This window comes from Falco naumanni, chromosome 1, assembly GCF_017639655.2.
Source record: "Falco naumanni isolate bFalNau1 chromosome 1, bFalNau1.pat, whole genome shotgun sequence".
Lineage (NCBI taxonomy): Eukaryota > Metazoa > Chordata > Aves > Falconiformes > Falconidae > Falco > Falco naumanni.
Window position 1 is genome coordinate 49,720,563 of NC_054054.1, and position 21,026 is coordinate 49,741,588.

Genomic DNA, 21,026 nt, shown 5'->3' on the forward strand with positions numbered 1-21,026 from the left:
GATACAATTCACTGCTTTCTACATGGCTATCATAATGCACCTACCACTGCACAGTAAGGTGGGGAGACATGTGCATAATGCAATTAGAATTAAAGCCGACCTGTTCTGCGTGAGGGATGCATCACCACTGCATTAAAATATGTGGACAGTGTAGATACAATCATTCCCCACAACCCGCCCCTAAAATGAGATAAAAAGCCCTTAATATTAGTTAAATAAGTTTTAGCATCACTCACAAGGGGTGGGGGGAGGAGAGAATAATTATTTGGGTAGTTTGTATAGCTAAGTGTCAGACTTTTGTGGCCATTCCAATAGGACACAGATGAAAAATCCCTGTATCCATCTTTCCTTCTAAAAAAAGCTATTTTTAAGTTCTGTAGACATGACTACTACAGAAATAGCACATCCGTAGAACATTTAAGAATTACTATTTTGTGTAGAAGACATTTCTCAGAGTATTGCAGTTGTTATGCTGCATTTCAGGATTATATTCACTGTTTTTCATACACTAGGTACAATATAAGTGGTACTGAGTGTATGAAGAATGTGTCTAAAAGGAGAGGTTCACAGAACTAGGTCTGTTTAAGCTGATGGAAAGCCATTTCACTAGCCTTTAAGAATGACTTCTCACTGACTGTTTACTAGTTTCTGAATCTCTTGTCTTCAAATGTTTTCCTGACTATGGTGGACAAACGCCATAGATGTTTACAAATGCTTTAAATATCTAGCTGGGGAAGTACTCATAAGTAAATACTTCTCATTAGATGTGGATGGAAGGAATCAAAAACCCATTTACTCAGATCACACAACAAAACATCAAGTGAATATTGAAAACACTTGCTCTGGGTAAGTCATGTTATATTGATCAATTGTTCAGTTTAAGAGGAAAAAAAGAGGCAAAGGTAGTACCATTAGCTGGGGAAGATGTGAAAAGAAGTTGGCACTTATAAAGTTTAAAGAGGAGAGGAGATGTGGTGAAAAATGTGCAACAGGCAAAACCAGCAGTATGTCCATTACGCCCATGAGATTGTGTTAGCACCTAACAGATGTCTGAGCTTTTTTTCCCAGGCTTTTCATTCAAGCAAGGAAGGTGAGACGTGGAGTTGTTTTGCCCATTGACATATGTTGCATTTTCCAACTCAGGTCTGACACGCTTTAGTTATTGTTCATAAGCACACCGATTTGCAGAACTAAACTCAACCCCACACATCACCTTCTTTCAAACCGCAGCCTACAAGTCTGTCTCTTAGGATGGCACTAATGGAGATAAAACTTTGTTAGATATTTGGCAAGCATACACATCACCTCAGGACAGCCTGTGATGGGATAAGAAATAGCTGATCCAGTTCAGCAAGATAATTCTATTACACTACCTTACACTAAGCCTGTAAAGGTGAAACCCCAATTATCCCTATTAGCTTATGTAAAGCACGAACACTTAGAAATAACAGCTCTTTCAGAGACTGTATAGCTAAAAGTATATGTTTTCTTTATATGAATAGATTTTGCTATTTTTCTATACCTTTAGAAAGTTAAATTAAGCATGAAAAGGTGTATGTTTGCATTAGCTGCCAATAATTATTATGCCACCTTTCTTAAGACTAATGAAAAGCCAGCAGTATTTGGGTGAGCATACCACCTTTTATAATGTGGTACTGACATTGAAAAGCTTGAAGGTATGTTCAGCTCAATAACAGTTTTTTAAACCCTGCTATTTAATACACTCAAAAAAAGGACAAAAGAGGATTTGTAAATGCTCTGCTGGGAAAAGTCTTGCATCAACAGGGAAGTAGCAAAGATGACAGCAAGATTTTTACAGCCATATCTATGATCAAACTGAATACCAAGATATTACAAGCTAGATGTAAAGGCTAGAATCAAACTGAAACAAGAAAAAAAATTTTTTTTAAAAAAGAGGCAGTCATAACAAGGATCTAGGAACTGCACCTGTATCTTGTGCACTAAGAAGGAGTAAAATTCATACTTACCTATTCTGTACACAGAGCAAACATCTGTGATGGAGGTTTGTTTTAACAAATGTATCACTTCTTCTAAATTTTTTTCTTTTGAAAAAAAAGATAGCTCTTCTGCTTCAAGAAAATCCAGGTCTTGTGTTCTAACAAAGAAAGGAACAACTCTGAAGGTGTCTGAAAGCAAATTTGGCTTGAGCTCACGGCATCAGTCAAATTGAAGCCTGTTAGAGAAACTAATACAATCTTTACATTATGCTGTTGTCTTCAAAATTAGCATCAATCATTTATAAACATATGTACAAAGGGATAGTAGCTATGCATGCAGCTAACAGTTTCTGCCATATGCAAGTAATTTTTATGTCTATGTCATGGTATAGCATTTTATGAGAGAATATATTAAAAGCAAAAATCTAAGGACATTATGGCACTGATTTTCTAATATATGCTTCAAGTTACACATCAAATGGACCGGTGGAGAACATTCTAAGAAACCCTTGTTTCAGCATGTGAACAGTCCAGACATGTTAGTAAGAGCAGCCTATTTACATGGTGCCAAAGCATGCTGAAATGCACACTTTTTACAGGTTTCTGTCTGCATTATGAGCAATTATTTGTAAAAGGAGCCCCATTTGAAGCAAGTTAAGGCCTGTAATTGAGGGTACTAGCAAAAACAGAACTTGGATGCTTCAATGTAGGTCCTGCGACCAGCAAAAATAGTCTTCTGTGATCCAAAGACGACAGGCTGAACCAGATATAACAGTAAGAAACTTTTCCCAATAAAACTCTGGTACAGGTGGACATTTTCCAACATTTAATCAGACTTCATATTCCAATTTCTTTGCATTTCTTTTGACTGATAGACACTATGACAATTGTCATTAAAAAAAACACCACTAAAAACCCTCAAATCCGAGTTTAATATTCAGTATATTTTAAAGCTCAAGAGACTGAGTCACTTTTTGTGTATGAGTGAAATATATGTCACTTACTTATTTCTAGATAAATCCAGTTTAACATGACTTGTCTTTACAAAACCTATTTGGCCAGTAAACACATGTCTTCCAAGAAACCATGCCATGCATTCAATGAAGTAGCCAAGGATCTCAATTTTGTCCCCTTCCTGGAAACTCATCTCTTCCAACACAATACTTTCATAATTCATCACAGCCAGACAGGACCCCGTTACTGTGTAATAAGGAGATAAATTACTTTATCTGCAAATATTATTTAACAATACAAATACACTTAATAGAACAGCAACTCAGCAGAGCAACATATCTAGCAAGAGACATTCCTTGAACTTGTGAGTTGCACATCTGATCTGTCAAGATTTAAATCATCCAAACCCAATTTGTTTGGTTTGAGCAATTAGAATTGTATATAACAGCATAAAAATCCTCATTTCCAGCCATGAGAAAGCAGAGTTTAAAATGTTTTCAAAGTTCTAGCGAATTCCTTCATGATGCAACAACAACAAAAAAGTTTTAAGTCCTTACTTTCCCTCTTATAAAGGGCTCCGAACTTGGGCCAGAGTGACCTCTGTATAAGTTTAGTTTCTGAGGCAGTATTAGATAAAACAATACATGTATGAAAGATCCACAGTAATTACATTGGTGCACTTTCTTATTTTAAAATTTTTCATCAAATCTAGAGGCATTCTCAACTTACTCTTTACTACTTTGTGCATCTACTTAATACAGTATTTAGACAAAAATAGAGATAAGTCTTTAGAGTTTAACTCAACTTAGGCAGAGATTTATGCTTTCGCTAATTTTATTGCAATGAAATTTTGAAATCTGTCTTCCCATCCTAATATAATGGGGAAAATAGGCTTTAGAGTGTCTTAAAAGCATAGACTAAATTTGGGGTTCTTTTAATGCTGATGTTTGAATGGAATTTCTTACCAACTTTCTTGATGGATTTAGCTTCTGTTTCGTATGTAAAATCAATAGGATTAGAATACCTTTTAAGAAACCATCTGAAAGTAGAAAGAGAGCTACAAGTTAGTGTATAAAACACTTCACAAAGTGCTGTGAAAATAACAGTAATATTTTAAAATCCATTTGAAAACAGATGCACCCCTCCCACAGTTCTTTCTATTTCAGCACTCTCCATACACTTCAGACACAGCTGTGTTTTAGTAGTAAAGGAAGCATTACTTGAGTCAGACAAACCTGAGGAGGTCATGTTATTTCTCCCTGCCCAAGGTCAATAGAAAAAACACCAGCTTTTTAATTACTAAGAACACCAAGAATAAATTATTTTCTGGTGATTCCTGAAGTGAGTCCACTGATGTAATTTTGGCTTTATAGCAATTATGAGCTTGGATATGAATTTGGAACAAACTGCATTAAAGGAGGTGAATGGCTCCTGTCAATAGTGTTGAGTAAAAACACTGCTAGCCTGTGATCATCCTTGTTTCCAAGCACCCCACCTGTTACTATCCATATTCCCAAGCATCCTGAAAAAAAGAAAATTCTCACTTTATGTTATTTTAGAAGTGTTCATGGATTTTATTTCAGACTCAGGGGAAAAAAAAAGCAGAAATATTTAACTCAAAAGATAGTAAACAGTCTTTAAATGCTGCTCTGTAAGTATCTGGATTAATTTCAGTTGTGTAGTATGGAAGGAAATAGAGCATGCATTCTCAGTGTTAATGGAAGATGGATGTTCCATAACAAGCTACCATTTAGAGACACCTATGTCTAAGCACATGTGTACATACGAAACAGATGCATATGAAAGAGGTAGCTAGGGTCAGGTACCTACTGATGAAAAGGGATCAATGGCTCCAGAGAAGCATTACACAGCACGGTCATATCACCATCCACAGATCCATCTGTTACTTCCTCAGTAAAAGCCCCAGACTCACAATGAGTGTTTATTTCATTGTCTGGAGCAATTGCCTTTCTTATTAGATTGTCAGGACATAAAACAAAAAATGCCCCTAAAAAGAAAGCAGTGGAGCAGATGTCATTTTATGTAATGTTTTAGTGTCATACAAGCTTTAAAACTGGCTTCAAGAGCATCAGTAACATTCAATCAGAAAAAAAAAAATCTGCGATTTCATAGGAAATTTCTGATTGTCAGATATTCATACTTTGCTGTCTAGTTTCAGTTAAAAAAAAAAGCAGAGCTGAGCTGTTCAATGAAGTGTAGAGCCTTCTGCTGCTGCAACACTCTGCATGTTCCTGTTGCAGTAATCAACAATCCATCTAGCCCCACTCTGTCTCTGACAGTGGCAGCAGGTGATGCTATAGGGGAAGCACATGAGCCTGGCAGCTATCTGCAATCCCTCTCCTGTATGTCTCCAGGCTCTGCAATAATATTAAGCAAGGTGGAATGTGCATCCCTCCCCAATTTTTTTGGTATCCATTTATGGACCGGTTGCACATGAATTTTTCTAATTCCCCTGTGATCCTACTGAACCCAATCTGTGTTTGTTCTCTTCTCTTCCTGGTGCATTAGTATTTGATTTGGGGATTTTAAAGAAAGGTGCTTCTCTAAATTTAGCCTTAGCATGTATAGTCTTCCTTACCTTCCTGTACTAGCAAGCTTCTGTACATCAACTCTAATGATTTTTCATTTATACAGACTTCAATGCCTGTTTCTTCTTCCTCTTGAGAATACAGCCAGAAAGATTGATCTAAGAATAAATTCTCCATGCAATGATTTATAAAACCTAGGAAAAAAAAAAAAAGAGACCCAACAATTTGTTTCCTTTACAGTTTTACAGTATAGAAGAAAACACCCTTTCAGAAAGTCAGAGACTGGGGTGGGCATTCAGATAATTCCTTTATTGCTTAACCCACGGTGTATAACTAATTTTACTATATAGTATTAACAAAGTTACATCAAGTCACATGCATTACATCTATTTTTAATGCTTAGCATTCACAGACTACACCTAAAAGGCACACAACATTTCTGTGCCTAATCCTGCTGAGGAAGCAGACCATGTCCTCCCTTAACAAGGGATCCCCATAGCTTAGCTCTATTTGAAAGGTTTGGAGTCTGAAAGAGGCAACGACTAGGAAGCTTTGAGCAACGGGTGCTTAGCACCACTGAACAGAAGACTGGAAATAATCTGAAAAAATAATCTCTGTATAAATTTCTGTTGCCCGATTCAGCTGTACTGATTTATGCAGATACTGTGCCTGGGCATCAGACTCCTGGAACATTGGGACAGAGATGCTGCTGCATACCAGTCACGTAAATCAGGAGATAGTGCTTGATCTTGGAAGCTGGGGCTCCTTACATTAGGAGTTCCAGAGAGATCTGGATTGCTGTATCATAATCAGCATGGTAGAGAACTGGGTGGCTGTATCAATCAGTATGGGATAGATAGCAGGGTATTAATTAAAGGGCCAACATTAATACATTAGCAAAACCTTTGTGCAAAAAGTGGTGATGAAGAGGAAAGGTGGGCAGATCAGTGATTAGGGTGCTACTCTGCTATTCAGAAGATGCTGAATCAATTCCCTATTAGCCACAGCCTTGCCTAAAAAGAAACTTCATCATATTGTCTTTCCGCTGCAAAATTGGGTGAAACAGTATTTTTTCTAGTTATCTAAGGAACATTTAAAAATACAAAATGGCAAGTAAATAACAAATGTGGAATTCAAAATAAAATTCATTATTTTAAATTAGTCTGACAGAAACAGGCAAATTCAATAATAATGCACACAAGCTCTCCATACACAGAAGAAAAAAAAAAATCAGATAAAATGGAGACAAAGACCCAATTCACATTATATTCTTCAAGAAAGACCTGTGAAGTTATAGCATATTAAAAATGTAACTCAAATCAATGGCATCATATTGTACACAAAAGGCAAGCTCAGATTTAGAAATAAAACTGAAGCATGCACCATATGAAGCAATTTTTGTTTTCCTTGATATTTCCTCTGAAGCCTTACCAACTCTGTCCAGTTTGCTCACTGCTATTTAGGAAAGTTGTGGAACAACCAGAAAAGTCCAGTGGGAAGCATGATAAGAGGTCTAGAAAATACACTCTGAAGAAGGCTTATAGGAATTAGGGCTGATTTTCCTAGTGAAAAACAACACTGAGTGGAAGCGTGGGTTAGAAGTCTCCAAATAGGTATTAGCATGATACAAAGAAAGAGGAGTGACTTCCACATGTCTACAGTGAGCAGAAAAATCTGTAAATGTATTTAAGTTGCAACACAGGTTAGACTTTAGGACAAAACCATCTGGATTGGAATAGATTGCTTAAAAAGAAGATATAGTCTGACTCTGGAGTGTCTAACTTTGACAGGAACAATAGCTGTTACCTGCTTTGGGACAAAGGCAGGTTTCTCCTGGAGGTCAGAGGGTCTCTGCAACCCTATCACTAGTACCCAGTTCAGGAACATTACTTACTGCTAGTAGGAGTTAATACAAAAAAAATCTCAAAATCCTGTTCAACAAGTTCCCAGTCAATCAGAAGTTGTGTGCAGAGGAATTAAAAAAAAGCATATTGAACTGTTGTATGGTGAAACAGCTTTACCCAGCGAGTGGTAGGTTAGAAACTTCCATATTTCTTCAAAAGTTTTAAATGTCACCACTATTAGGTCTTGATCACTATGAATAGACAGCAGTCTAGCAGAGAGCTCCTAAAAAAAAATATAAATAAAACCCAGTATTTTAATTACCATTATACTAGACCTGAGCACACTTTCACACTAGGTAATGCTTATGCTAAAATGCCCTGTATTAAGAAGGGTTTTACCCACGTGAGATATCTGTTATTTAACACATACCTACAACATATAGTCTGCCAAGTTTTAATCTGACTTTTTCTTACCAATTCTACCAACTGTTCCAGTAAGGTTAATTTACAGAGGAATTAAGACCTCAGGACTGATCACTGGGTAAGACTACAGGCTGTCTGATTCATACACATCTATGTATAGCAGCCAGCATTCTCTATTTAGTGTGAAAGCCAGGCAAGCCTCTCGTGGTACTTTCCAAGAATACCCTCCCATCAGAGCTTTTTAAAGTTTGAGAACTGTCTTTGCCAGACATGTTGGTATTGATATTAAATTGTGGAAAGGGCTTCTTTGTTTGTTACTTTGGATTTTTTTTTGTCTTAAAATTTCTCTAGGTCACTTGAACCACTGTAAAATTTTAGGATCCACAACAGCCTGCTGTAGGTTAGCCTCAGAACTCTGTACACACATGAAAATGCTTGTCCTTTGATGCAACTTTGAACCTGCTACATGGCAACTTAAGTCTTGCTCCAGAGGAGGCATCGGATAGTCATTCCCTAGTTCACTCTTTCCATAGTTAAGACAATTAAATATACAAGAGGGTTTGTTTGGGGTGGTTTTTTTGTTTGTTTTTTAAGATGCAGTAAAAGCCTTTCCTTCTCATTTGTACTGGTTTGTGTTGCTAGAATAGCATTAAATGGCACACTTAAAGATGAGCAATGATAGTTGTAAATGATATTGATGGATTTTATATGGAATTTCAGAAATGCTAAAAAGGGAGAACTACATAAACCTTCAAATAAGTGAAAGAAATATACATTTTAACAGATTCTAGCCAAAAAGTGGCAATATACTGTCTGATTGCACTTCAGTTAGTAGCTTAAATACAGGGTTCACCAATGACACTGGCTACTCTCTTTCAGGGAAATACAAAGTACTGTGGCAATTTGTGAGACAAATATCTGAACCAGCATCTCAGATGATAAATCAGATGCAAAGCTAACAGGTATAATGCTACTGTATCATTTCCCAGTACTGCACCTTCTACTCCCATCACCTCAAAATTGAAATGCATCTTAAACCAATGCAAAGACTGAACAATAAACTGATTCTAACCCTGTGTGTGTGTAATAAAACTCCCTCACACATTTTCTGTAATTGAGCAAAATGAAGCTGATCTACTGTTTTTATTACTATTATGTCATGATTTAAAAAGATCTCTGAATTAATTCTGTTTAACTTCCATTTTTTCAATTCACACAACATGAACAAATTAAAGCAGTAATTCCTTTTTGAAAAAGAGATATCCAACTTAAGCCTCATCACTGCTTTGATCTTCTACATGCCCCTTTCTACACTAGATTAAATATTAACAAGAGCCTGAAATCTATTAATAAATTGCCAACACATGCTAAAATATCTCAGCCTCAAGGGCTTTATGCACTGCTGAATATCAAAACAACATTCTAAGGAAACTTATCATTATAAATCTTGCTTCCTTCAAAGTCCTTTTCCCAGTCTGTTTCTAATAAGGCCAATCTAGTCTATTTGTATGCTGTTTTCCTTCTCCTACTGATCCTTTCTCCATCTCCCCCTAAACAAAAGCCAGAGCAGAGCAGCAGGAGTACAGACTGTTTTCACAGCCACAAAATCAGCAGGCTGGTGATGGAGAGTTCACAACACATGAAAGGGAAAATGTGTAGGAACACATGCATCCAAGATAGTCAAAGCCATAACTAATTAAGATCTCTGTGTTTGGCTTGCTAGCAACGGAGACTGGAACTCATGGCTTAGTTAAAAAAGGGACACCAAAAGTCAAATGGTATCATCCTGCTTTTCTATCAAGAGGGAAGAGGTGACTTGAAATCATACGTGTAGCAAACCTCATTGGTTGTAGAGGGAAACTTTCCTACATATGAACAAATGAAAGACAGCAATAAAAACTGGTCAACCCTCTTGTGTGCTGTTTATAGCTATGGCCATCTAGCCCTAGGACATCAAATATTTATGCTGTTCTCCTTCAGACTTCCTCTTTGACTTAGAAGTGGGCTTCCTGGGTAACTTGCATGCCAAATGACTCAAAGTGACTGGAAACTTAAGTGAAAAGTCAATACGAGGGCAATTGAAAATAAAATATCAGAAAAGCACGATTTCCTTTGACATAAATCAAAGCAGAACATTTTTAAAACAAACCCCTTCAATGTGTTATTTAGCCAGGTTTATTCACTATATATCAATTTGGTGTTCCAGTCTTTTTCAATGGTTCAGTATTTCTAATGTCTATAGATGTTTTGTGCCATAGGAAGCTCTGATCACTCAAATTCAAGCATACAGCTTGTAAATGGAAATAGGACCCAAGTAACTCAGACTATTTCAGTAGCACAGGGTGTATTCTCTGAATCAATAAAACCATTCCCAAGCAATTGACTTACATTGAAAACTGCCATCACCTCCCTGCTGTCATTTTCCAGAAGACGGAGTTGCCCTCTGAGCTGTCTTTGGAGTCTGGGATCAGGACATTGACTCTTTCGTCTTACCATCATTAACTTCAAGGAGATATCTGTAGAAGGATATCCATTTAGAAGGAGCTTTGGAGAACCAGAAAATCCCTCAAATTCATAGAATCCGCATTAAGAAATATTTTTTTCAGCTTCAGAGACAGACACAGAAAACTGATGTACTGCATGTTTCTTTTTCATTTTTATTATCCAGTAGAGATAGTAGCCTAGCATGAAACACAAGATTTGTTTCACTTGCATAATAAAGGCTTCAACTATACAAAGGAGTGTGATGTGAAAGTCTGTAGAAATTCTGGGAGCCAACTGACACACTTGGGGATGGAGAAGAGAAGAGGAAAAAAGCAAGCAGATTGGTAATTTGTCAAATTAGACAGCTCAACGGACATTGAGAACATGCCCAGATTTCCAAATATCCCATGCATATTTTAAAAATCGAGGCAAACAGATACTGGAATCACAAAAATAACCCTCACCCCAAAACCAAACAAAGCCAAAACCAACACATAGGTTGTTTGGCATGTTACCGCAACTCTTTATGCTAATCTTAAATTCACAGTTATCAGATATGTCACCCCCACTATTTCAGAAGGCTTCTATAAATTGCATATTGAAAAAGCTGTTTCTCCACTAAGCTGGTTGAGCAGTACCAGCCAAGATAAATGGTCCCACTAAAAGCTCACTTATGACTTCCTCAGTTTCAGCTAGCTGCTGTCAGATAAAGATCTTTGATAAACCTGCTTTCATTCTGCATATCTGTTAATTTAACTCAAGAACTCTAAATCAGACCCATAAATTTTCAGATACACAGATGTGTACATATAAGGCAATAATACCCATCCAGGAAGAATTCCTATTGCAAGTGTGTAAACAGGCCATGCTTCCAGCAATAAATGGGATTATTGACCATCCCAAAATACTCCATCTCCTCTGAATTTCACCTTTGAATCAGGAAAAACAGATATTTCTCGCATTCTGGTCTAACATGCTGCATCTTAATCTGTTTTCATAGGGCTTCCTATGTATGTCTTCAGGAGTTTTACGATGACTTGCACCTAAATTACTCGTTACATTAAGGTCAAGAAGGGTGGGTCAGAAATACAAAGCAGTGTTACTGAATTACAAGCCCTCTCTGTTTAAGCTGTGGTCATGTCGTCAATTGTTAGTACAAAGAACACAAACTAGAATCTTTGAATCTTACTTAGATCACTGTTAAATAACTGTATTGTTGACATCTTCATTTTACCTGAAGCCATCAGAGATACTGACACAAGAGAAGACTATTATGTAAAAAATTTAAATTTGTTTTACATAATCAAATTGATTCCAAATTAAATATTTAATGCTAGAAACACAATTTAAGTCTTATATAAAGTCAATACTACTGAAATAATAATTGCATTGAATTTAAACAACTGAAATAAGTTGCTTCTGCCAAAATAATTATTAATAAAGCCTTATGGAATTGAAACGTGGTCCAAAACCATTGCACCTATAATAGTCTTCCTGTCTGCTTCTGTGAGCTCTGCTCCATACTCCCAGTTAAGAACTACCCAAGCTCTATACGGAGTGAGACAAACAGGTGTGTACATAAGCACACATAATTTAACTAGAAATAACTATATGCCTGGGGGAGACCTTCTACCACTGATGTGATATGTCAGGTCAAGCCAGAAAGCAGATCACATCCAACTGTTGTTCTTTGATGGTTATTTCTCTTCCTCCACAAGCAAGAGAAGGGAAATGTGACTAGAACCTCAATTCACAGAGCAGGCCTCAAGGTCTCCAGAAGGGAATCCTGCTGCACCTGCTTTACTGGAGAGCTGCACTCAATTGCAACTTCATTGAAAATACAGCATTAAAAAAAGACTTGGAAAGGCCACAAACTTAAACAGGACATTTCAAGAATTTTACATATGGGTTTCAATAAGCAATGAACTTTACTTACCTTTTTTCTTAGCCACTACAATATAGTCCATAAATTGTTTCTGGCTTTTATAGCAGTTCTCTCTTTTTATGAGAAATTCTTAACAAATCTTATGTAGAAGTTTGACACTTCACAGCCTCCATGAAGTATGTTATAAAGTTTACAGGAATTGCAACTGCAAATGTTGACGTAGTTGTCTCAAAAAAAAAAAAGTAAGCAATGAGAAAAGCATTATATTTACAAGGTATGATGGAAGCAAATACCTTACCAGTTGGAAAATTCTCTGCTTGTCTGGGAATGGTCCTGGAACTGACACTCATGCATTTTTCACTTTGAGAACACTCTGTTATGATAAATGAAAGGAATGGTTAAGAGCATTTTCTAAGTCCATATAAATCACACCAGAAAAACAAACAAACAAACCATCCCAGACTTTCAAAGCATTCGATGCATTGGATAATTACTAAAAGAAAATAACTATATTTTTTCCCCTTCCCAGTATATAATTTCCAAAACCCACAAAAATTATCTGCAGATCATTTCTCTCCTACTGGAGAGGAAGTTAAATATTTCATTATTTTGGTCTGAAGTTTCAAGACGATGGAGAATGGGTGGACACATAGCCTCTCAGGAAACTGAAGTCACATTTGGGAGAGAGCAAGAGTCAGACTTCATTTTCTCTTCCCTTGCACCTATACTAAAAAGTGGCCTCCAGTGAAGCTGCAGTGGTATCAATTGGCAATGACACGAGTGCCCTGCACCAATTCAGACATGGAGAGAAGTAAACCTTCTCTTTATTTGTTACAAGCTTAATACTTGGGAGGGTGTAATGTAAAACCAAGAGATCTGAAGTTTTAGAAATAGAACACAAAATTACTATATTTTACATTAATAGTAATCTGCTTTTTTCTTTTTCAGCCCATATTTCTTGGGGTCTTTTTGGAAATTATACACTCTCATGCTGAAGAAGCACACACTCCAAGTAATTCCAAGGTTCCCTTAGCAAAAATCATTGAAGACAAGGCTTGATATTTCCAAGTATAAAAATGGGAGAGAGATATCTTTAATTTTTCAAAGAAAACTCAGGCAATTTTCATGCATCCTAAGACATTCTCCTCTGCAGCTCTGCTTTTAAGAAAAATCTTGTAATATCATAGGACATGGTAATTTCCAAGTCTTCTGCATCTTCCCTTGAGTGCACCTATTGATGTTACATGAACAAAGTCACAAATACATAAGGATACATATACACAGTTTTCCTACATCAGAAAAGAAGCAGTAAGCAATAAAAACATCTTTAAGGACAATTATTAATGTATACTAGAAATAGAAATTGCAGTTCCCAAGCACTTCAGTTTGGTTGGGGGTTTGACAGGGGTGTTGTGTTTTTTTTTTTAATCTGGACTCGATATTTATTTTTAAATAGAGAATTGATAGTAAGCTCACTGCAGCGTAGGCTGGCTGTGTTTAAGGAGCTTCATGAATTTAAATTCTCAACAGCTTCTGGGACCATACTTAGAGTTCTGCTTTTTCTTGGTTTAGTCAGAAGTACTGTCACAAGTCTGCTTGCACACAGGAAGCAATGTTTAAAGAACACTGATTTCAATACAAAGTCAAGAGCAGAGTGATGAGGATATATTGACCGAAGTCTTACCTGTTTGTTCTTGTAACGTGTCCATTCTGACTCCACCCCTCACAGTGCTAATGGCAGCATTGGCCTCTGCATGTTTCCGGTGAGACCTGCACTTCCTCTGCTCCATTTCTTTCCTCCCCAAGTTCCTCTCTTGCTTTCCCTCCAGACCAGGGACGATGGCATTAGTACTAAGCATGGATGTGCTGCCTGCTGCTGCCAAGCTCTCCATATTTGTGATTGCTCACAGTGCTACAATTAACGTTATCAACAATCTGAGAGAGAAAAAAATAATTAATAATACATTTTAAAAAAACACATCAAAATACATGCACGTATTCAAGAGCTGTCCCTTGCCTGCAGGAATTATTTTTAATTCTAATATAAATTTAAGTATTTGCTTTAGGCTCCTTTCAGAAGAATTGTTGTGTAACACCCAGATTCACACCAGAAAAAGCTCCTGTAATCAGGTGGCATCACTGCTTTAGCAACGAAACAATAGATTTGACTAATAGCAACAATCCAAGGCCCGAAGTGAAATGTACTTATGCCCATTGCTGATTATTCATTCTTGGCCAGCTTTAAAGCAGAGCCTGCAAGGGATAGCATCATTCACATTAAGAGAGGCAATACAGAGGAGAAACATCATTTTCTAAAGGTGACAAGAATGGAACAGGTACTGCATGCTTAATTCAAACAAGCAGAAAGGTTTTTTATAAATTCAGCTAAAAAGTAAATCCTCTGCAGGAACCCACAATACAGGAAGACTGGCATGCAAGGGTCGCAAGGTTTCTTTGCGGTAAAGCAGAAGGGTGATTTACTGAAGCTATAGGCCAAGCCTGGCAGCAAGACGTACTGGGAAGAACATCAGCGGAAAGGAATAGAAATGAAAGTAGAGCTCAAGTAGTTGCAAGCTTCACTGCTCCCTCTACAGTCACTGATGTGAGACACCCTGCAATCCCAGTTCTTTAGGCACAAGCTACTTCAGCTTCAGAAAAGCGCTGCCAGACCATCAGCCAATGCATGTAGCCAGCACATGCCCCACTGATATTTAGAACCTTTTCTCAGTGGGCTCTCAATGCCTCTGATTTCATAAAGCCACAGGATAGATTTCTCAATAGTCCTGCCACTTGCACTTAATCCAGATTCCTCCGTATTTACCCCAGCCATACTCATCAACAAGCCACATTCATTATGAGTATACACACTTGTATTCTTTGTGAAATTTCCTCTCATCTGTTTTCCAGCAGAAATTGATTAAAATGGAGCTGTTGATGGAAGATTACTTTCACTGCCAAACCCTCAGACTAGTGGTGCACGGTCAGCTAGTATGCCCTTACAACTGGCCTTCAGACTGGTCAGAAAATTTCTCCCTTCCCCATTCACTACGCAATGGTGTATCCCAAAGCATGTTATTCTGGTTTGCTTCTTCACGTAAACGCTTTCCAACACTTCTCAACCTCCAAGCTTCACATCACAGATCCTTAAACCTGAGCAAACTGAGCACCAATGTGAGTGGTGCAACAGCTCCTAGATGTCTGCCATGGTAGGCAAGTAGATGGGATGAGGCAGTGCTCTGTCTGCCCAACTTTAATGCTTTTTTTTGCAGTGATTGAAACCTTTAGCCCATAGAGCAACTTGAATAAGCAGTAAACTATATACAGATAGAAGCATGTTATGCAATTATAAAAAGATTAATGAGGCATACTTACAGGTGGCGTGACCAACTCAGAATTAAACCATAGCCATATCTACCACAAGCACATAAGTTAATGAAGTATTAAGAAGTCTAGGATGGATGTTGTTTTAATGTTTCCATTGTCCCATTTTGCTATTTGGAAGTGCTTATCAGAGTGGTGAGGCCAATTTTCAAACGGTGCTTTGTGGTGTAGCTTTGCAATTCTCCATATAAAGTTATGAGTATAAATTCATAAATACCTATGAAACAGAGATAGTAACTCAAACAAGCGATTTTGATGCCTTTTCTCAGAAAAGGGTATTTCCACTAACATATTAGTTTACTGACTTCAGATCTGTTTCTCTTGCGAATTTCTCTGAAAAACTGCCTATTAGACTTGACGACTGACTTATACAAGATTAAAAATACAGGTCTGCCAGAGACCAAACTCACTTTGCTAGGAATATGCTTTTCCATTTATACAGTTGATCTTTTCCTTAAGGTAATGACAGTAGCTAACACCATTCTTTTCAGTACTATACCAGGATTATATGTAATGGATTGTAACCTTCACACTTAAGAATTAAACATTCTTTTGCATAGATTTTGTAAATACCGGTATCTCCTGTTGATGAAGATGTAAATATTGTGATATTAAGGATAATTTAATTCAAAAGATGGTTGTTTAAATTACATTGCTATGTGAATCCAAATCCAGTTATTATTTTTAGTTCAGGATTATCCTTGATCCCAGAAAGAAAATTCAGTGTTCAGAATATTAATTTTTCCATCAGCTCCTATCTTCAAACAGAAATATCATCCTCAACAAAATTCAGGAAAACAAATATACTGTGACTTGAATTCTTAGAATTCAGACAAGTTGAAGAAGAGATATTGATTAACTTTTCATGTCTTCTGCATCAGTGCATGTTATTAAGGGTGACATACATACAGGCTTGTGAATGAATCTGTAAAGCTTGGTGCTGCAAGAGCAAGTAGGACATCTGAACAAATCAAAATGGATATGAACTGTTTAAGATTCAGTCGTAGTATCCCAGAGCTTAAGTCAAGGAGAAAAAAAATCAGAATGAGAGAAAGGAAAGCAAAAATGGTATGTTCTTATCAATGTTTTCTCTTGGCTTTTCCAAGAATCACAGAATAAAAATTCAGTCTCAAAAACATTTTTAACACTCATGCTGTCCTCTAGAGATTCCTTTCCAGTCTTTAACATTTGCCCTAACTATCGAACGTCAATCCATGTGACTCTATATAAGAACTGTGAACAACATAGTAAGTAACTTCCCTGTAGCTAGGCATCTAGTCTACTTAGGCCCTTTTGAATGTTTATTTAGCATCTAAATGCATCCCAAGCAACAAAGATTTCATACGATGTTGCACTACATCTCTGTTCTTTTACTATTCACCTTTGACTATAAGTACCCCAAGGAGCAAAACCGTAACACACAAGCAATGCTATGGTATAATCACCATATTTATTATGCTCATGATTTCTGATCAATTATTAACCATTCCAATCAAATTAAAACAGATTCAGAGGCACCAACCAGAGAAAAAAAAAAAGCATTAATCCACTATGAAATAGATTTAGAGAATGTTAAAGTTCAGTGCTTGAGTCGCACTCATTAGAGATTTTTCCTTAACCGGTAATGCTAACTTACCATTACACTTACTAGCAATTAGCCATTTGTTGATAGCAACGAATATGAGATGAAGAAATGGATTAAAGATCTAACACTCACCTTGTAAAGTCTGTCTTCTATAACTAGTTCTTACAATTTACATTTATGTGCACTGACAAAGCATTTTATTTGTAATTTAGAAAAAATTATTTTACCTCATGCTCTTTGAGGCTTGACCAAAAAAAATTCATATTTGGTGCAAGACATTGGCCATAAAATTTAATGATCTTCCCATTTTTCCAAGCCAGAAGCCAACCTCTATCCAAAAGCCATGCAGGCAAGAGATGGCACTCCCTGCTGTTCTGGGGGAGTCTCACTTTCTAAAGCAGAAACTCATGGTGGGGATGAGCAGTGAGAGAGGCAGGTACTGGACAGCTCAACAATTCCTATAGGAGTGCTACTGGGTTCACTGGTATCATCCTTTTGCCTGGCCTGAGCTCAGTGGACATGCCGCCCCATGCAGAGCCATTGGTAGCACCTGTCCAGGCTAGTGAGGCTCAGAAGGTCACTCCACCTTTTCCTTGCTTTCCACAGCGCACAGCAGGCTGGAAAGTTCTGTATTCAACAGCTGTTGAACATGAGATGGAAATAAGACACTTCTTTCCTATTGAAAGTTAAATAGAACAATTCCATTACCACACTTTCCCCTCTGTGGCTGCTCCCATTTCATTGAGAGCTTGTAACTCTGTTTTTGAAAACAGAGCTAGCTAACCAGAAGAAAAAACACATAGCTTGACATTTTCCATTTCCCTAACTATGCAGGTTGAGGGTTACACACACACACCCTCAGACCCCCAAGTTTTGTTGTTTTTTTAAGAGGAGTTGTAGATGACAGGAACACTTTCTCTCCCACCAATTCCTTCCATTTAAAGAGGGTTGAAGAAGATGACTAATAACATCCACTGAATAGGTTCCCTCTCTCTCTTTAAAGGTGTATTGTTAAGTAAGAGAATAGGATCCAGTACGTAAGAATGGGTTATATTTGAACTGGTTGCCTAAAACCTGCATGCAATACAATATTTCTCTTTCATTCATCATCTTCTCTCTAGGAGGCTCAGGACAACTTACTAATTACTAGCTTGAAGTTACTATAATTGTTCAAGTCTTACAGAGATGGAAATCAAGACAAAGATTATTTGTGGTCATACAGGAGTGCTATAGAAGTGCTGGCAAAGTAGCCAGAGTCCAGAAGCAAGTGTAAAGTTGAATTAATTTAGATCAAGAGGATTATTCATACATATTAGAATTGTCCTGGAGGTACAAAGTTACTGCCATTGTTGCTCTGAGCATCAGTTCTTATCTCATCCAAAGAAAATGAGCACCAGCTATTGCTCATCTCACCTGAGCTGCCAGTGGATCAGGGGCAACTCTTCTAAATTTAAAGTCTCCAGGCTCTTCCAACCACTGCTGCTGTACCTTGAGACAACAGAACTCTGGTAGCCTCAAAATGTTTACTCATCTCATGGGGCATGTCTTATTCCAAGGCTCCAAACCAGGCCAGACAGCTAGTGAAGCCTGCATTGCCTTAATTTATGGGACTTTTGACTGTGTGCACACACTTGATCTGCTTTCCATCTCCTGTACATCCCACAAGTCATGAAATACCTCAGTCTTGCAACTATACTGCTGTAAATTAATCTAGGTAATTTTCCCAAACTGACGCCAGAGTAGTTATTTTATGATTCCTTCTCCCCAGTTTCAACCCACATTTGTTTCACATCATCTGTATTAGGCTACAAGCATCTTACAGTCAAGATCATTAAAATCTTTCTCCTCAGAGAGAGTAAATCACAGCTTTGATCTCTATGATAAATTCAGTTAAAGGCATGAATTAAAAAAAAAAAAATCCATAATATGTACTGTATAGGCAACACAACAGTTTTTCCTCCAGTGGTGCTATGTATTACACAGAAAGGTAAAGCAAATCTGTAATCAGGGTAAACAGACTTGGGAATCTAAGTACTCTACAAAAAAGGAAGATTGACTTCTTTATCACTGGAGTAACTTTAGGTTAGTCAGCCATTCTTAGCAAACAATGTTGCAAGCAGTATCATTGTTCACAGTTGGTCTATAAATAAAAAGCCCTAACAAGCTTCGAAGATGCAGTAGATTCCTTTAAAAATTTTAACCCTCTTACGATTAAGTTTCACCATACCTCAATAGCACTGAAATATAGTTTCCACCCACATCAAGCCCTGAAAGCACCCTAAGTCTAAAATTTCCAAGTTTAGATACTGAAAATTGTAAACTACAATCCACATTTTCATAGCTGATTAAAAATAAGCATAAATCCTAGGGGTATTTAAAAAAGTTCAGGTCACTGTTAGAAAACCATAAAAGGCATCTGTGAATCTTGATACCTCATTTTGAGTGCTAGATTTGACAGAGTTCAGCCTGTGCCAGCTAACACAGAGGAATAAGTAGGAGGAATGCTTTTGTTACTGAATAGCAGCTCAGCTCACACACCACCACCTAGAAGAGGGAAAACGGAGCAGCACAAGAACTCCCAGCAGGTTCTTATAGTCAGGACAGATCACATTTATGTGTATTTTTCAGTCATTTCATTATGGACACACCAAAGTATTGAACACCACTGAAATTATCCTGGTTTAACTGGCTGCAATCCTAACGTGTTGACAATACAGTCAAATACCAGACCACAGGTACCTAAATTAGAGTAAGAGACAGACATGCAGATACAGAGCACAGGACTTCTCCTACCTTTTCCAAGCCTGATCCGCTATAACATGCTGGTAAAGAGCAGGCAGATCTGCGCCTTCCTCAGCTCTGCTCAAAACTCACTCCAGCACAGCTCTTCCTGTTTGACCTTCTTATCTTTCCTGTTGATTGCACAGCCTGGCTTGCATGTGGCAAGTACAAAAAGTTGTCCATTAACTATTACTGTTAATTCAAAAACTGTGGGTTTTTTTAACTTTTTTTTTTTTTTTAAAGAAACATTCATGAGCACGGACTTGAGCTACTAAAGTTCATTATGCAAAGCAGAAATGTATCAAATGTGCTGGGAGGTTCATTCACACCCCCCTGCTTTTCAAAGCAATAATTTATGTTGGCATTTTGCATTAGTGGCTAAAAGGCTCCATGGGATACATCCAGACCATTGTGCTAAGTGAGCACTGTTCAGACAAATTAACAAATAGTCCTTTAGATGGAGTACCAGGCTTTGTTGCCACTTTGCTTTTGATCACAGAATTAGATTTCTTTCTACCATTCCAACCACAAAGTTTGATGAAGACTTTGACAGTGAATTTGCTCTTATATGCTTGCGTTGAAATTGCAGAAGTATATAGTTTTGCAGATTTATCACGCACTATGCAGCTATGCAGCATTAAATACCAATTTTGGGAGTTAAGCAAGTCTGTTGTGGAGTACATGCAGAGTATATCCTCTGTGTCACAAGATTTCATCACTGGTCCAGACGCCATACCCTAAATGGTCCACAAAGGCAAGGATGAGAGAAACTGAAAATAATCCATTCTATTTCAAATCTGCTAGCTTTTTGCCCTCCACACCTTGAGATGGTTTATATTCTCTTCCTCCCTAACATACTGTGAATTTCACACACAGTTAGTCAGAGTTACGCTACTGTTACTGGTAAGCACGGAGTACCCCATGTGCCATGGGTCTGGGCTGCACTGCAGTGGGTGCTACCTGAGAACAGAACAATCGGACAGTGTCCACCACAAAGACCATACACCTGTTATCTCAGACATCTCTAGTCAGTAACATCCCAGCATTTAAAATATCAGGCCATTGATCAGTTGCGGGTACATGTTGGCAGAGGGGGTGCTGCCCTGAGGCATGCCAAACAGTCAGACAGAGCCTGTGGGGCTGGGCAGCTCCTGAAGAACGTGGTTTGAGGTGATGGGTTGT

The 21,026-nt window shown here is 37.6% G+C and overlaps 1 protein-coding gene across 7 annotated transcripts in view; it reads right to left on the reverse strand.

Annotated features, from left to right (window-relative positions):
* Positions 1 to 19,979, reverse strand: part of SH3TC1 (SH3 domain and tetratricopeptide repeats 1) — a 59,735-nt gene extending 39,756 nt beyond the window's left edge. For 3 of the 7 annotated variants that reach the window (XR_005827752.1, XM_040593266.1, XM_040593291.1), the window contains exons 1-10: positions 19,857 to 19,979; positions 13,782 to 14,032; positions 12,396 to 12,470; positions 10,117 to 10,244; positions 7,483 to 7,588; positions 5,512 to 5,655; positions 4,743 to 4,920; positions 3,878 to 3,951; positions 2,963 to 3,158; positions 1,989 to 2,116 (exon numbers count right to left, since the gene is read on the reverse strand). Coding sequence is in view for 4 of the 7 variants with exons in the window: in XM_040593266.1 (XP_040449200.1) it covers positions 1,989 to 2,116; positions 2,963 to 3,158; positions 3,878 to 3,951; positions 4,743 to 4,920; positions 5,512 to 5,655; positions 7,483 to 7,588; positions 10,117 to 10,244; positions 12,396 to 12,470; positions 13,782 to 13,989 (1,237 nt within the window). In the remaining 3 variants the exon portion in view is untranslated. The remainder of the gene's footprint in view (positions 1 to 1,988; positions 2,117 to 2,962; positions 3,159 to 3,877; positions 3,952 to 4,742; positions 4,921 to 5,511; positions 5,656 to 7,482; positions 7,589 to 10,116; positions 10,245 to 12,395; positions 12,471 to 13,781; positions 14,033 to 19,856) is intronic. The other 4 variants (XR_005827758.1, XR_005827757.1, XM_040593274.1 and 1 more) reach the window with 2 other exon arrangements.
* Positions 19,980 to 21,026: the final 1,047 nt, after the last annotated feature.